We start from the raw sequence: 17,134 nt of genomic DNA on the forward strand, positions 1-17,134 counted from the left end.
GATTTCCCAACCCACATTTCAACCTGTCTTCATCTTCCCAAGTCATTGTTCCCATTGGTTTAGTCACCCTGTCGACCTCAGTTTCTGGCACACTTCTCTGTCCGACTCTCCTAATACCTGCTCTTCATTTTCTGGTTTCCTTCCCAGGCTTTTGTCTGTTAGCCAACATCACAACTGTCTAGGTTTCTGAGGGTCAGTCCTTTGCTCTCCTCTCCCAGGATCCGCTCTCCTCGATGATCTCACGAAAGCCAGAGCCTTCTCATCGGCTCCAGACCCTATTTTATAGTAACTGTTCACCTGTGACCCTCAAGCGTCTCAGACCCAAAGGTCTTTCCCCACCAGCGTTTCTTCCTACTGCGCCAGGAGGCGGTGCTGCGCTTGGAGGCCGGGTCAGCGCCTGCCAGTCCCACAGGCCACGCCTGCACCCCCTGCCTCCTCTGTTCCTCTCGCCCCCACGGCCAGCCAGGTGCAGGTCTGCGAGCCCCGAGGACCTCGCTTTCTCTTGTCTCCTGCCCAGCCCCTCCTGGCCCTGCCCTCGCGTTCCAGACCTGGCTCCCTGTCCCTCAACCGCAGCCCCAAAGCCCCCTTCCCGCCACCAGCGACAGCGCGAGGGAGCCCTTACGCTCCTGCACACACAGTCTGCACGCCCCGCCCCTCGGCCCGCGTCCGCGCCGGGACCCGCTTCGCCCCGTTCCGGGCCCTTCAGCAGCCCCAGCTCGGTCACTGGCGTGTCCTTCCCCGGTTCCCCGCGGAAGCGCGCCCTCTCCTCCCGGCTACGACCTGCCCGTCCAGACGCCGCACCCCGGGAGACGGCCGGCGCCCTCGGCGTCCCCGCGACACGAAGTGCGCTGCGAGCAGCAGAGGCGCAGAGCTGGGGGCGCCCGACCCCCACTCCCCGAAAACCCGACGACCCCCCCGGGGCGGACCAGGGCGGTCAGGACCGCCGTTCCCCGTCCTCCCGCCTCCCCCCACCCCTGACTCCCTGCTCCCGCCCGACCTCAAACCGGCGCCACCTCCCGCCGGCGGAGAGCGCTGACCCGGCGCCCCCGGGGTCCTAGTGCCGACCAGATTGCGCTGCTTTGTATTCCTCGAGCTTCCGCAGCGTCTGTCTTGCATTTACTGAGAGAAGGCCTGTGAAAATCAAAGCCGAACGGAGGCCAGCCTTGAAAATTATAAACTGACAAACCAGTTTGATCATACAAAGCTTAATTTAGCTTATTTTGCAAGGCTAACTTGACCTGGATCATTTCTGGCTTGTGCTTTCGGAAATAATAAGCAAAACTTGAACTGTGTCCCAAGGTTGATATGAGGGAACCCCTGAAAATTCTCATATTGTAGCCAATTTGTGAAGAATAAACAGTCACTGCTTTCTCACGGCACAAGCTGCTTTATAACAATATACCCTGAGGCTCTTTACATGCTCTGGTCTGAGAGCTCCTGGTCTGCAAACTGTATTTTTGGTGTGTGCACAATAAATTTTTACTAATTACTTTAGTGATTCATTGGTTTTTATCTTGGCTATTTCGAACTTTTGACAGCATGTTATATTAATGTGCACGGTTCTAGCTATCCTTCTCAAAGTCTCACCTCAGGGCTGGATTTTTAAAAACTATCTTTTAAAATAGTGAGTTAGGTGACCTTAGTCACAGAAGCTTTCTAGGCCTTGGTGTTCTCACTTATAAAAAGGAGAGGACTTAACTCAATGATTTCTGAAGTTCTTTCTACCTTTAAACAACAGGGCCTTCACAGGGAACAGAAGAAAATCAAGTAAATAAACACGCATACATATACATAAATATATAAAATGTGGCTCAATGCTAAAGGAGATTCAGTGATATTTAGAAAGCAATGGTCATACTAAGGAGAAAGCAATCAATTCTGCTGGCAGCTGGAGGAGGAAGGGGGAGGTGATATTTCCTGTCGGGTCCAGGGAGAAGCAGAATCCCACTAGTGGGAAAAGGCCTCAGAAGAAGGCATAGCGGGACAGAAAGAGTTGGGGAAATGGAGAATGATGCTGTTCTGACTGCCTTCCTGCTGTGCTGGTGCACAGTCTTGGCTCACGTCACCTCCTCCGGAAAGCCTTGCCTATTTCTTTCTCTTTTCCACAGTGAGCTTCTCTCTCTTCTGTGCCAGTATTATATCTTAAATATACCTCTGTTTTTTTGTGTGTGTTACATGCTGGAAATGTAGAAATAAATTTCGTAAAGCTTTCTTAAAGCCTGGTGTAAGAAAGGCCTCTTACCTTGCAAGTTAACATATCTTTTCACTTTTCTTTAAAAAAAGATTTTTTTAATGTTTATTTATTTTTGAGGGGTGGGGGAGGAACAGAGAGAGGGAGACATAGAATCTGAAGCAGACTCCAGGCCCTGAGCTGTTAGCACAAAGCTTGATGCAGGGCTTGAACTCACAAACTGTGAGATCATGACCTGAGCTAAAGTCAGCTGCTTAACTGACTGAGCCATGCAGGCGCCCCAACATATCTTTTCACTTTTCAAGTGCTGCTGTAGAGAGACTTGACCTCAAAAGTGTGGAATGTACCTTGATCCATGAAAATAATCACAACCTCCAGGTAGCATTTAACCTAAATACCAGCAGAATATTTTTAAAAATGTAATGCATTGATTTAAAATATCATTTAGAGACAATAGAAGGCAAACTGGAAAAGTCACAAATTTGTGGAAGTTAACTAAAACACGCAAACAATTAGTAGATCAAAGAAGAAATCACAAGGGAAATTAGGAGATACTTAGATGAATAAAAACTAATACACAACATACAGTGCAACATACGTAAGAACAGCAGTAAGGGGGAAATTTATATCTGTAAACAGTTACATTAAAAAGGGAGACTTCAGGGGCCCCTGGTTGGCTCAGTTGGTTGAGCGTCCGACTTTGGCTCAGGTCATGATCTCATGGTCTGTGAGTTCAAGCCCCGCGTCGGGCTCTGTGCTGACAGCTCAGAGCCTGGAGCCTGTTTCAGATTCTGTGTCTCCCTCTCTCTCTGCCCCTCCCCTGCTCATGCTCTGTCTCTGTCTCAAAAATAAATAAAACATTTAAAAAAAATTTAAAAAAAAAGGGAGACTTCAAACCAATCACCTACTTCACAGCCTTAGGAACTAGCAAGAGAAGAACAAACAACCCAAAGCTGGCAGATGGAAGGAAACAATAAAGATTAAATCAGAGATAAAGAAAATAGAGAATAGACAAATATACTGAAAATAAATAAAACCAAACATTGTGTCTTCAAAAAGATTAAGAAACCATTATATAGATTGGTGGAAAAAAAGAGACAGAAGATTCAAATTACTAGTTAGAGATGAATTGGGGACATTACTACTGATTCCACAAAAACAAAAAAGATTAAAAGAGAATGTCATGAACAATTGGATGACTAAAAATTAGATAACCTGGATGGAATGGACAAATACCTAGGAACACAAAACCTAGCTAAAGCGAATCAACAACAAATAGAAAATCTGAGTAGAACTATAACTAGTAAGGTTAAGTCAGTAGAAAGAATCTTTGGACAAAGGAAAGCTGCTCTTCACTGGTGAATTCCACTTAACTGTAAAGAACTAATATGAATCCTCCTCAAGGAATTGAAAAGGAGCAGGGCGCTTGGGTGGCTCAGTTGGCTGAGCGTCTGACTTCGGCTCAGGTCATGATCTTGCAGTTTCTGAGTTCCAGCCCAGCATCGGGCTCTGTGCAGACAGCTTGGAGCCTACTTCAGATTCTGTGTCTCCCTCTCTATCTGCCCTCCCCCACTCACACTCTGTCTCTGTCTCTGTCTCTCTCTCTCAAAAATAAATAAACATTAAAAAAAAAAACTGAAAAAGAATTGAAAAGGAGGGAACACATCCTAACTTATTCAATGAAGCTATTATTGTCCTGATACCAAAGCCAGACAAAGGCACTACAAGAAAAGAAAACTAAAGACCAATATCCCTTATGAATATCGATCCAAAAATCCTCATCAAAATACTAGCAAACTGAATCCAGCAGTATATGAAAAGAATTACACTCCAATTAGGAATTATTCTTGGTATGCAACCATGGTTCAACATATAAAAATTAATCAATGTTATATACGACATTAACAGAATGGAGGAAAAAACCCAAATGATCATTTCAATTGATGCAAAAAGGCATTTGACAAAATTTTGACACTCTTTTATGGTGAAAACACTCAACAAACTCGAAGTAGAAGGAAATGACCCCAACATAATAAAAGCCATGAGTCCCACACCTAACAGCATAATCAATGGTGAAAGAAATCTATATCTATATCTATATTTAATTTTTTTTTCACATATGAGTTTTAATGTTATATTTTGAACTATCTACAGATACAAAAGAAGAGTGATTTGGGCTTAAAATTTTCAATTTCTTCCCAGGGGATAAGAGGTTGGGGCTCTGGGATTTAGAGAAGTCAGGGAATGGGAGGGGTAAGTTCTTGGCGAAGCAAGCAGCTTGCAGCAACATGACAGAAGTTCAGAGCCTGAAAACATGGCCAGCAAGAGACCAGCTATGGTAGGGAGCAGCCTCAAAATGACTGGTACAGTGTGCCCGGAGCAGGAGGTTGGGGCAAGAGGCACCGAGGACCTGGCATGTTGGAAGCACACACTTGTGTCACTTCTCTGTCCAGGAATCTCTGGGGAGAGAACTAGACCACTTGAAATCCTGAAATTGTCTGCGTCGGAACTACTTAATTAATTACTAAGAAAGGATCACCCCAGAAAGTTGAAGACCATATGAACATTCATGTTGCACATTAATATAATGGCTTTGATTTTTCTTGCTTTCCACATCATAATTAGTTGTTTATAGACTTCTTGATAAATTGAAATAGCTGGGATGACAGGAACCGTAATTGTGGTCCCAGAGCGTAGCATGGTGCCTGAAGCAAAACAGACCAAAGGTAGTTAAATACATATATACATACATAAAATAGATCTAAGGTCCAAAGTTGAAACAGTGAAAAGTAAGATCGCCCTCTGGTGGAATCTCTGGGTGGTCACAGGAAAGGACCCCCAGCCCCTGGCAAGGAAGCTGCTGAAATGGAAGAATCTAAGAAAATAATTGAATGGCTAACTGGTAGCCAACCATGAGTAACCAGAGCAGCACTGTCCGGTAAAAATATAATGAGTTGTGTATTCAATATCATATTTTCTAGGAGCCACTTTAAAAAGGTAATAAGAAAGAATGAAATTAATAATATATTGTAGGGGCACCGGGTGGCTCAGTCGGCTGACTGAGCGGCTCAGGTCATGATCTCCCGGTTTGTGAGTTCAAGCCCCGCATTGGGCTCTCTGCTGTGAGCGCAGAGCCCTCTTCGGATCCTCTGTCCCCTTCTCTTTGCCCCTCCCCGACTTGCGCTCTTTCAAAAATAAACATGAAATATGTGTGTATATATATATATATATATACACACACACACACACACACACATATATAAAACATATTTAAAATATTGCCAATTAAACATTAATTAATATAAAAACTAATAATGAGATTATATTACTTATATATAATTAAAATTTCTTTAATGTTTATTTATGAGAGAAAGAGAGAGAGCGCGCGCGATTGGGGGAGGGGCAGAGAGAGAGAGAGACGGAGACACAGAATCTGAAGCAGGCTCCAGGCTCTGAGCTGCCAGCACAGAGCCCAGTGCAGGGCTCTAACTCATGGACTGTGAGACCATGACCTGAGCCAAAGTTGGATGCTTAACCTACTTGTGTCACCCAGATTCTCCATTATATGTAATTTTAAATGTATAATACATATATTTTTTACAAAGTCTTTGAAATTCAGTGGTTTTCTTTTTTTTTAATTTTATTAATTTTTGACAGAGAGAGAGAGAGAGAGAGAGAGAGCGCGTGCGCATGAATGGGGGAGGGACAGAGAGAGGGAGACACAGAATCCGAAGCAGGCTCCAGGCTCTGAGCTGCCAGCACAGAGCCCAGTGCAGGGCTCTAACTCATGGACTGTGAGACCATGACCTGAGCCAAAGTTGGATGCTTAACCTACTTGTGTCACCCAGATTCTCCATTATATGTAATTTTAAATGTATAATACATATATTTTTTACAAAGTCTTTGAAATTCAGTGGTTTTCTTTTTTTTTTAATTTTATTAATTTTTGACAGAGAGAGAGCGAGAGAGAGAGAGAGAGCGCGCGTGCATGAGTGGGGGAGGGACAGAGAGAGGGAGACACAGAATCCGAAGCAGGCTCCAGGCTCTGAGCTGTCAGCACAGAGCCCGGTGCGGGGCTCCAAACCACAGACTGGGATCATGACCTGAGCTGAAGTCAGACGCTCAATCGACTGAACCACCCAGGCGGCCCCTTGTGGTTTTCTATTTATAGTATATCTCAGGACTAGCCATATTGCAAGTGCTCAATGACCACACGTGGCGGTGTTGACTATATAGGACAGCACTAATCCTAAGGGAAGGGGCCATGTCCTGCTTTCCTCTGTGTCTCCAGGACGCAGTAGGTGTTCCATAAATATGTGTTCAATGAATAATATCTCCTAACACCTACCTCAACTTACGCTCCAGAGAACATGATGGACACAACCATGTTTACTTCAAAGTCAATGTTTTAGACGATTTAGAGTAACTGAATTTATGTCATATTCAAAGAGCAGACACTTTACTCAGATGTTAACCCTGTCTTTTATTTTCAGACTTTGTTTCCTGTACTAGAATGTTTCTCTCTCTCTCTAGGACCACTGGTATTCACCTCATTGATTTTTATTTGTTGTCATCTATTTGTTCATTTGACAAGCATTTATTTAATACCGTGTTAGCATCTGCAGGAAGAGAGGGGGTTATATAACAAAGAGTCAATGAACCACGACCCTTTGACATTTCTGTATGAGGGGATGTAATTCATACATAAATATTATAGGAAAATAATGGAGAGACCTGCTTCCTGCCAGGATAAATTTGCATGTGTTCTTGGCTCCCAACTCTTAAAAATCAACCCTGGAGAAACTGTGGAGGGAAACCAGTGGGAATCCCTAATGACACTGTCAATTGTTTTAGGGTGGGTTGCTTGTTGTGACAAGATTCATTAGAAGCAACCTGTTTTTGCTCTTCCCCAGCATTGGGCTTGAATAATTATTGTTTGCCCCACAATGCAAAAAACAGTGGTGAGATCCTGATTGCTCATCCTGCTGTAGAGGGTTGGGGAGAAAGTCTAGGTTGAAATCCCTGCTGGGGTGGGGAGGGGCCAGGACAATAGGTGCCCCTGATGCCATAGCCATTCACTCTTTAGCACTCTATCTACCAGCCCCAGGGCTGGGTCACTAAGAGAGAGGACTGGCCTCTTCCAGCACTTTTTATCCTGAAGCCCTGACCTGAACTGTCACCAGCAAGGTGACATTAAAAGGGTGGTAATTGGTTTTGTGCTGTCCTAGGACTCCAGCCCTTCCCTCCCTTTACATTCATGATACTGACACAGATGGACACTCTCAGTCCAAAATAATAACTCCCTCCCTTTGGGGACTTCCACACCCCAAAAGAAAAACAACAAACAGGCCCATGTGTGTCCTTAAAGAAGTATTAGAAAATATAGAACAGCCACATAAAATGAACATAAAAAGTGCATTAAAAAATACGAAACGCTATTATAATGTGAAAAAACAAGGAATAAGGGAAAGCTATAAAAAGTTCTAGGCATGAAAACAAATGTAAAAGTCAAAATAAAAACCCCACCAACCAGGGGCGCCTGGGTGGCTCAGTCGGTTAAGCAGCCGACTTTGGCTCAAGTCATGATCTCGCGGTCTGTGAGTTCGAGCCCCGCGTCGGGCTCTGTGCTGACAACTCAGAGCCTGGAGCCTGTTTCAGATTCTGTGTCTCCCTCTCTCTGACCCTCCCCCGTTCATGCTCTGTCTCTCTCTGTCTCAAAAATAAATAAACGTTAAAAAAAAAAAAAACAAAACCCCACCAACGGGAATAAATAGTGGAGACATACAATGGAAAAACAAATGAGTAAGTGGGAGGACTACACTGACAAACTCTCCTAGAATAAACAAAATTAAAAATAGAGATGTCAAGGGGACGCCTGGGTGGCTCAGTTGGGTAGGCTTCCGACTTCAGCTCAGGTCATGATCTCACAGGTCGTGAGTTTGAGCCCCACTTTGGGGTCCGTGCTGGCAGCTCAGAGCCTGGAGACTGCTTCTGTTTCCCTCTCTCTCTGCCCCTTCCCTGTTTATACCCTATCTCTCTCTCTCAAAAATAAGTAAACATTAAAAAATTTAAAAAGAAGAAAAAGAAAATAGAGATGTCAAAAGAGATTGGGGAGAGAAGTGCCTAAACAGAGACAATAGGAATTTCATGAAGAGAAAAAAATTAGGGACGCCTGGGTGGCTCGGTGGGTTGGGTGTCTGACTTTGGCTCAGGTTACAATCTCTGGTCTGTGAGTTCAAGCCCCGAGCCCCGCATCTTGCTCTGTGCTGACAGCTCGGAGCCTGGAGTCTGTTTCCGATTCTGTGTCTCCCTCTTCCTCCCTGCTGGCGCTCTGTCTGTCTGTCTGTCTCTCTCTCTCAAAAATCAATAAAGATAAAAAATTTAAAAAAAAGAAAAAAAACAGAGAGGAGGAAAGTATTATAGAAATAAAGAGATGAATCTCAGAATGAAAATCTACAGAGGATCCATAATATCCCACGGCAAGAGAAGGAAAAACCCTTTTTAGATACAATATAACAAAAATTTAAAAGATCAAAGGTAATGAGAAAATTCTAAAAGCTTCCAGACAGAAAGATTGACTGAATTCTTAACTGAAACACTGGATGCAAAAAGACATTGGGATGGTATTAAAGAGGAAAACACCCGCTGGAGCCCAGGACTGCCTGACCTAAGCCCTGTGAGCCTGCCAAGGGCAAGGTTCTTTTTAATTTTATCCCAGCCCTTTAAACTCCTAGGGACTTTATTTTATTTTTTATATTATATTTGTTATGTTATTTATTTTATTTATTTATTTTTTATTTTAGAGAGAATGTGCCAGTAGGGGAGAAGGGCAGAGGGAGAGAGATCCTACTACCCCTGGATCATGACCTGAGCCAAAATCAAGAGTCGAACGTTCAATTGCCTGAGACACCCATGTGCCCCTAAGCTCCTAGGAATTTTAATGTTGAAAACATTCCCTATGCATGGGATTCACTATTGTATGGTTCATTAGGATCTGTTGTGGCTTGCCTTGGACATATTTTGTTAACAAGCAGAAGATCACGTTGGAGTAGGAGGATTTATCTTGGTGATGTGATGATGTTGATTCCACTGTGGGTATAATTATGCAAAGCTAAGAATCTGTGAAAGAACTGCCAGAGGAGGAATTAAAACTAAGATTTTACATGAAAGCACCCACCTTGATCCTGAAAGAGGACCAACCAAGGGCAACAGTAGCAATTGAGCAAGGTCAAGCATAGGAAACCCAAATGCAACTCATTGGAGTCAGTGTGAACAAAACTGAGGTCAGCTGCATTAAACCTGTGTATCCCATAAGGCTTTCAATCAAAGGGGAAAAAAGTGTGTTTTAGTTGAAAAAAAAAATAAAGAAGGATAAAAGAAAAACATCTTCCAACTTATAATTTAATACATAGCTAAACATTATTCAAAAGTGATGATGTAATAAAAATATTCTCAAGCATACAAAGTTTCAGGAGATTTGCCACGCAACTACTCATGCTTCAAACATTTTTGGAAGAAGTGAAGTTTCTCTATTCCAATAAGAGAAAAAATGTCAGGAGGTACCACAAAAAGGACCAGAAGTAGTAACATTGATCAAACACCTTGGTGAGGAAGAGAGGAAGTCTATGAATAATTTGAAAGCATGCTAAAGTTCTTATCTGGTAAGAGGGAAGATAGATAAGGTATAGATAACACTTTATTTATTTATTTATTTATTTATTTTTTAACGTTTATTTATTATTGAGAGACAGAGAGACAGAGCATGAGCATGGGAGGGGCGGAGAGAGGAGGAGACACAGAATCTGGAGCAGGCTCCAGGCTCTGAGCGGTCAGCACAGAGCCTGATGTGGGGCTCGAACTCACAGACCATGAGATCATGACCTGAGCCGAAGTCGGACACTTAACTGACTGAGCCACCCAGGCGCCCCTAGATAACACTTTTTTAAAGATGATGAAGACTAAAAACAGAAACTTAAAAAACAGAAATATTGAAATAAGTAAAATATTAGAAACAAGTTCGAATGTGTCAATAATCATGGTTAATAGAGCTGGGATGGTCCAGAGATAGTGCCACATGTTTGCCAAACCACTATTTTCGTGAACACACAGCCAAAATACCTTTTTCTAGCCCTGTTGTGCCCAGGCAGGGTCATTATTTAATTCTTGCCAATGGAATGTGAGTACAAATGGCATGGGGTTTCTGGTCCAGAGCCATCAGATCAGGTGTGCCTTCCGCAGGCTCTGTCTTGTGTGCAAGGCTGGAAACATAGTTCTTTTTTTCAGTAGTGATGTCGCTCACCCAGGGAGCATGCTGCAAACCCACGTCTCCTGGTCCTACCCTTGGAAAGGCTGCTCTAACTCAGGTCAGGAATCGGTATTTTTAACAAGCTCCCTGGGTGATTCTCCTGTGTAGCCAGGTTTGGAGTCATAGACTCAGATGATTTCTTAGTTCCGTTCCAAATTGAAAATCATTTATTTCATGATCTTTCAGAAACTGCCTTTAGATATTTGGTTAGACTTTTCCTTATCTGGAAAATATCTATCTTGATATATGTATTATTATGTTGGACTAAATTCTGCCAATGCCGAGCCCAAGCAGAAGCCAGAGGGAAGGGAGATGCTGTCCACATGGGTCAGCCCGCAGGCAGCATGGAGAAGGGTGCCCAAGGACAAATGGAGGTTATCCAGCACCCTCTGTCCTCCTCACAATAGTCCACTGAAGCTCCCTACTCTAGACATCTCTGACAATTACACATCTTTTTCCTCACACAATGAAATAAAGTAACATTTTCCAAAGTGATTTAAAGGTTTAAAGGATTTTGATTCTACTGTGATTCCAATATGTCCCTTTTAAAGTTTCTTAGTATGGTGTATATTACTTTTTAACTCCAAAGTTGTCTGTAGAAACTTGCAGAGAGACTGGGATTCTCTATGCCAGAGATCAGTCTAGAGCCTTTGAGCTCAGCTGTGTGGTTCTCTGATGGCCTGTTCTCTCCTTCCAGAGGTTCTTTTCTTGGAGTTTGTAGTAACGGTTCATCTAGGCCCCTGCCACCTCCCAAACAGAAACCTCCTTTTGACTCCCCTGTGGGTCAAGCCTCCTCGGTGCATGAGGGCCCAATGCATTCTTCCACCTTTCACCTAGGCTTGGTACTTCTTTACCCAGCAACAGCTGCATTAACTCAGAGAATGTCTCTGATTGGCTGAATACAGCACCTCCTGGAATCTGTTTTCTTCCTCTTTACCTCTGCCTCCTTCCTTTAAGACCTACCACAGCCCCACACCAAAACTTACTTGGTTAAAGCATAAGGGCAATGGTCCTCAGTGGGGGGCTAGTCCTGGGACTCCACACCTTGATGAGCCTCCTGAGCCCCCACGAAGCCGGGGCCATCAAGGGTGAGTGCTGAGGGGGATTGGGTGAGGAGAGAAGATCTAGGGTTACACGAGAGACAGTATAGAGCCTGCATTGTTCTCCTTCTCTGGTTTATGGGCAACTTCCTTTACCAAGGGGTCTCCGGTCTCTTTCACCTCTGTCATGTCCACTGTGGATCTAAAATACAGGTGCAGCTCAGTCCAGCTATGCCAGCTGCATGTTCAGACTTTGTCAGGTTCAAGTGCATGCCCAATTCCTTCCTTCTTTCTGAGATCCAAACCTCCATCCTACTGTCACCTAGCACCGTGATTTCTGTGCCACTTCCTGGCTTGGAGTGTGCCCATTCGAGTCCAGTTTTATTGCAGTATTTATCACCATGTGGATAGTTAACTGTTTTTCTGTCTTAATCCTGCTCTAGACATGAGCTCCTTGTGTATGTGTGTGAGGGATCCACAGCTGGTTTAGCTGTATTTCCTTGGGGCCTGGCATCGTGCTGGGTACATAGTAGTGCCTCAATGACTGTTGAACATATAATTTCATAGAATTCGAAAGGTCCCTTACCCATTAAAATCTAACCTGAATTTTCAGAAAACTGAGCTTCAGTTCTGGAAAGAGACACGTTTGATCATAATCCATTGAGGTGGAAGAGTTAGGGCATGATCTTGACTTGAACTTTGGACTCCTTTTCCAGTGCTCTCTGCGATACCTCAGGCTGCCTTTTGCTATCTGTTTGGTCTCTGTCACAAATCTTAATTCTTTTTTTATATTTTTTTTTTCAACGTTTTTTTTATTTATTTTTGGGACAGAGAGAGACAGAGCATGAACGGGGGAGGGGCAGAGAGAGAGGGAGACACAGAATCGGAAACAGGCTCCAGGCTCCGAGCCATCAGCCCAGAGCCCGACGCGGGGCTCGAACTCACGGACCGCGAGATCGCGACCCGGCTGAAGTCGGACGCTCAACCGACTGCGCCATCCAGGCGCCCCACAAATCTTAATTCTTACTTCTGCCAGCCATCACCTTCTTGTCCTCACGCCCACCTATACCGCAGCTCTGTGCCCAAGGCTCCACTTAGACACATCCTAATCATTTTCCCTCACCCCGCCCTCCCCCACCACTCATGTCACACACAGGACCCGATAGCACAACTAAGGCAAATGATCACAGCTACCATTTAACTCTGGGAATTCGAAGCATGATTTTAGGCGGCCTCTCTTCTTCCCAACCTGGTATGCCAGACGCACTTGTGTCTCTCTTCCTGCCAGTGTGTTGGGCACGTGCCTGTTTCCCCTCTGTTAACCCCCAGCAACCCTCCCACTCTCCAAGGACCGTCTTAACAGCTCAACTCTGTCCCCACAGAGAACCCAGGATGGGGCACATGTTTTAGGTGAGATTGATAGATTTTCTTTTCTGTCTCTGACCCTGAACTTACCCAATACAGCTGATCACATGGGCTCCTATGGACCAGCCTTCTACCAATCCTATGGTGCCTCGGGTCAGTTTGCCTATGAATTTGATGGGGAACAGCTGTTCTCTGTGGAGCTGAAGAAGAGGGAGGCTGTGTGGCGTTTGCCTGAGTTTGGCAACTTCGCCTACTTTGACCCACAGAATGGGCTGGCCAGCATCGCGGTGATCAAAGCCCATCTGGATGTCTTGGTGGAACGCTCCAACCGCACCAGAGCCACCAACGGTACTGGCCTTTCCTCTCCTCACTCCCTCTGCCCCACCTCTGTAGGCACGGGAGGCCCAGAGAAGCTTCTTCCCACCTTGTAGGCCTCCATCTACTTTGGCACACCTCTCTCTCAGCCCGTGTCTCTTCCAGGAGGCTCTAGATCTAGATCCCTTCAGTGCCCTCTTCTTTCTTGAAGACTGACCCTCCCGCCTGGACTCCCCCTCAGGAACCTGTCAGCTACAGGAGCCCCTGGTGTCCCCACTGCCCTCCTCAGCCTCTTCTCCCTCTGCCTCCCTCCCACCCCTGCAGTTATGTCCCAGAGAATCCCCTGCCTGCAAATCCCAAACAGGAGGAAGTGTCCCTGAATCCCAGTCCTAGTCAGGCCCAGCTGCAGGGATGAGCCTTTGGGATTCAGGGCCTCATTCCTCCTAGTGCCTCCGAGGGTGACTGTATTCCCCAAGTTTCGAGTGGAGCTGGGCCAGCCCAACGTCCTCATCTGCATGGTGGACAACATCTTCCCCCCTGTGATCAATATCACCTGGCTGCGCAATGGTCAAATAATCACCGAGGGGGTGGCCCAGACCAGCTTCTATTCCCAGCCTGACCATCTGTTCCGCAAGTTCTACTACCTGACCTTCGTGCCTTCAGCAGATGACATGTATGACTGCAAGGTGGAGCACTGGGGCCTGGACGAGCCGCTCTTCAGGCACTGGGGTATGGAACCCCCTCCCCAGCTCACTCTTCACAGACCCATGTTTCCTTTACTCTAGAATCCTTTCACTGCACCCCCTGACCCTTCCTCTCTCTCCCCCAGAGCCCCAGATGCCTATCCCGCTGCCAGACACCACTGAGACTCTGGTCTGTGCCCTCGGCCTGGCCCTCGGCCTGGTGGGCTTTCTTGTGGGCACCACTCTCATCATCAGAGGCACATGCTTGTCCAGTGCCCCCAGGTACAGAGGCCCCGGGAGTCTGGGGGCAGGGGAATGGGTGACTCTGAACAGGATGGGGTGGAGGATCATTCTCTGGGGAGCAAGAAGTTCAGAGAAAGGTGGCATAGACAAGTAGTGGGCAGGGAATAGAAGAGTAGAGGTGAGTGAGGGGGTGAGGTCTGGGGGGAGGTGGGCAATCAGACAGGACCCCAGCATTGTGAGCTCGAACGACCTTGGTCATATGGTTTTCACACTTTAGGTAACGAACCTTCTGAGAAAAACAGATTGTAGGAGATAGACAACTGATGGACTCCTCGCAAGTTTCTGACAGCCTTTGTGTACTCAGTGCCTCCGTCTGCTAAGTATATCACCACTGTGCTGACTTTGGATGGGATCAGCCTCTGTCCTGTAGGTCTCCTCTCTTGGATCTGGTACTCACTGCAGGACTTGTGGGGCAGCAACCAGTGCCCCTTCTCACCCCAACACACACACACACACACACACACACACACACACACACACACACACACACATCTTGCTCTACTCAAAGCTCTGGCTAGCAGCAGTAAATTTTTTAATTGTGTTTGGACTATATGCTTTCTACCAGGTCTTGGCCAGTTCTCTCAGGGTGTGAAGGATACTAGGACCTAGAAGAAGGGATTCCAGGTGATGACCATTTAGGACAACCATTTCATACTTGGGGTTGGCAGCCATCCTCAGGCCGGTCCAGCTATATCTTGTTCCATTTGACTCATCCGTTTGGGGCCTGTCGTGTGTTACTTGTGAATGGGCCATTTCACGAGGACTTCATGAAATTTACCTTCTGAATTCAGATTTGCCCTCAAAGGAGTTGCCAGGAGAGGAAAGGTTCATGAGAATTCTACTCTTGTCTGGATTTACTCCATAATGAAGAGGCCTTTGGTGTCCAGGCATAATCTACAGTGTCATCTCCTTTTTCCAAATCCCCTAGAATCCCAGGTGGCTTGGATAACATGGTTACTTCCTTAACCTGGGGTCAATCATATTAGTAGAAGACCTGGCCACATATTTAGAGAAAGTTCAAGTGGATCTCTCTTTTAGTGGTTTTCAAACTGGAATGTATGTAAGAATCAGTTGGGGGCCTTTTAATAAGCGCAGGCCTCACCCAGATCTACTGAATTAGTATCTTAGAGGTGGAGAGAGTGGTAACAGTCTGTAATTTTTAACAAGTTCCAGATGATGCTGATGCAGCCATCCTAGACTTAGACTGTGGTCTGGTACATGAGACCCACTGACATAGCCTGATGCTATTGGAAGAGGGGATCCTTGAGGTCTGAGGTTGTCCAGGAAACCTTTCTGGAGAACCTAAGTCTTTTAGGGCATAAAAGTTGAGGCAGATACAAGTAAGTAGGGCAAGATGGGGATTGGCATTGTGAGCATTAGTCCTGGAGAAGAAAGAAACCAAGAGATCATGTAGACTTTCCAAGAGACAATAAATTGAAAGAAATCAGTGGCCAGAAGAAGACCCTATTGGAAGTGGGGGAGGGTTGTCCTAATCAAGACTTTTGTTTTCCAGTAGTATAATCCCTCTTAAAATGATCACAGACATAAGGAGAGGATGTTTACAATAAAGATACAGGAGTGGTGCCTGAACCAAGGGTGGGTTTTAGCCAAGCCTAAGGGAACAGAATTCAGACTGAAAAGCCAGTAGAATCTAGAACAATCTCTCTTGCTCTCTCTCTGGGCCATATGGTCTGTGTTATCCCTCTAATGTTAGCCATATTAGCCATATTCTTCTCTCTCTGTGGACTACCCTTTTCAGCTAATATGTTCACCTGCAGTTCCTGAGTTTGTACATCACCTCAGCTCTACCCATCCACCACTATCTCCCAGTAACAATTTTAAATTATTAAAAAAACAAACGGATGTCCACATTTGAGGCAGTTGCCCATCCCAGTCCGAAGTACTGTAACCAGAGGCATAAGATCCACAGTACAAACGTGGCTGCCGAGCACCCACCTCTGAGGAGAGGGGTTGGATCATTCTCAGAGAAAGAAGAATGGGTTGGTTCTCAGAAGACATCTCAACATAAGTTTGTCCCCAACATGCCCTGATCTCTGCTGATCTTTTGCTTTTCAAAAGTTAACTTGATCATCCTCAGAAAGATGCTTCTCTGATCTCTGCCCTAGTGTTTAATAAGGTCATTAAAAGTTTCATTTTGGGATACCTGTGTGGCTCAGTTGGTTAGGCGTCCCACTCTGGATTTCGGCTCAGGTCATGATCTGACAGTTCATGGGATGGAGCCCCACGTCAGGCTCTGTGCTAACAGCCTGGAGCCTGCTTGGGATTCTCTCTTTCCCTCTCTCTCTGCCTCTCCCCTGCGGATGCTCTCTGTCTCTCTAAATAAATAAATAAGTAAATAAAGTGTTTTCTTTTGACCAGAAGTGTGCTTTTTTCACTATGCATATATTACACAGAAGTCATTGGAACTTTTAGGAACAATTCCAAATCGTTCAGATTTATGTATCTGCCTTCATAATCATATTTTTTCCTTCTAGTTCAAAGTAAACAGTCTCTCACTAAAAACATTGTCCTCCTATATTGAATGATCCCTTTCTGTGTCTTTTAGAATAGATATTAGGCATATCCTCTTCTGTATTTTCATACTCTCCTTATTTTCAGGGTTGCCTCTACAGATGATGAACACATCATGTTTCTCATCTGTTGAGGGCATCAAGTCGCCTCTTTGTCCTATACCCCAGCCTCCCCACTCCTCCAAGTTACCCTCAGTCACTTTCTCTGGAAGAGTATTCTGTGTGGGCTGCCTCCAGATTCCCTCTACTCATCCTCCCTCTCTCTTTCTATCCTACCCCCCCCCCGCCCCCCACTGAGCTCGTATCATATAGTACACATACATTGTATTTTCTAATCCCCAGTAATCTGATCTGGTAAACACTAATATCATTCCATTTTTAAATAAGAGGAAACTGAGGCT

The 17,134-nt window shown here is 45.2% G+C and overlaps 2 protein-coding genes across 2 annotated transcripts; both read left to right on the forward strand.

Moving 5' to 3' along the window:
* Positions 1 to 233: 233 nt before the first annotated feature.
* On the forward strand, positions 234 to 1,058 carry LOC128777792 (uncharacterized). The gene has a single exon (XM_053905338.1). The coding sequence runs from the start codon at positions 234 to 236 to the stop codon at positions 1,056 to 1,058; it is 825 nt and encodes a 274-aa protein (XP_053761313.1).
* A 10,387-nt stretch (positions 1,059 to 11,445) lies between these two features.
* Positions 11,446 to 16,563, forward strand: LOC109271420 (HLA class II histocompatibility antigen, DO alpha chain). The gene is made up of 5 exons (XM_019456721.2): positions 11,446 to 11,584; positions 13,001 to 13,249; positions 13,664 to 13,945; positions 14,046 to 14,181; positions 14,420 to 16,563. Exons 1-5 carry the CDS (start codon positions 11,503 to 11,505, stop codon positions 14,421 to 14,423), a joined length of 753 nt encoding a protein of 250 aa, XP_019312266.1. The 5' UTR covers positions 11,446 to 11,502; the 3' UTR covers positions 14,424 to 16,563.
* The last annotated feature ends 571 nt before the right edge of the window (positions 16,564 to 17,134 follow it).

The sequence above is a fragment of the Panthera pardus genome, unplaced genomic scaffold (assembly GCF_024362965.1).
Source record: "Panthera pardus isolate Hobbes unplaced genomic scaffold, ASM2436296v1 HiC_scaffold_17, whole genome shotgun sequence".
Lineage (NCBI taxonomy): Eukaryota > Metazoa > Chordata > Mammalia > Carnivora > Felidae > Panthera > Panthera pardus.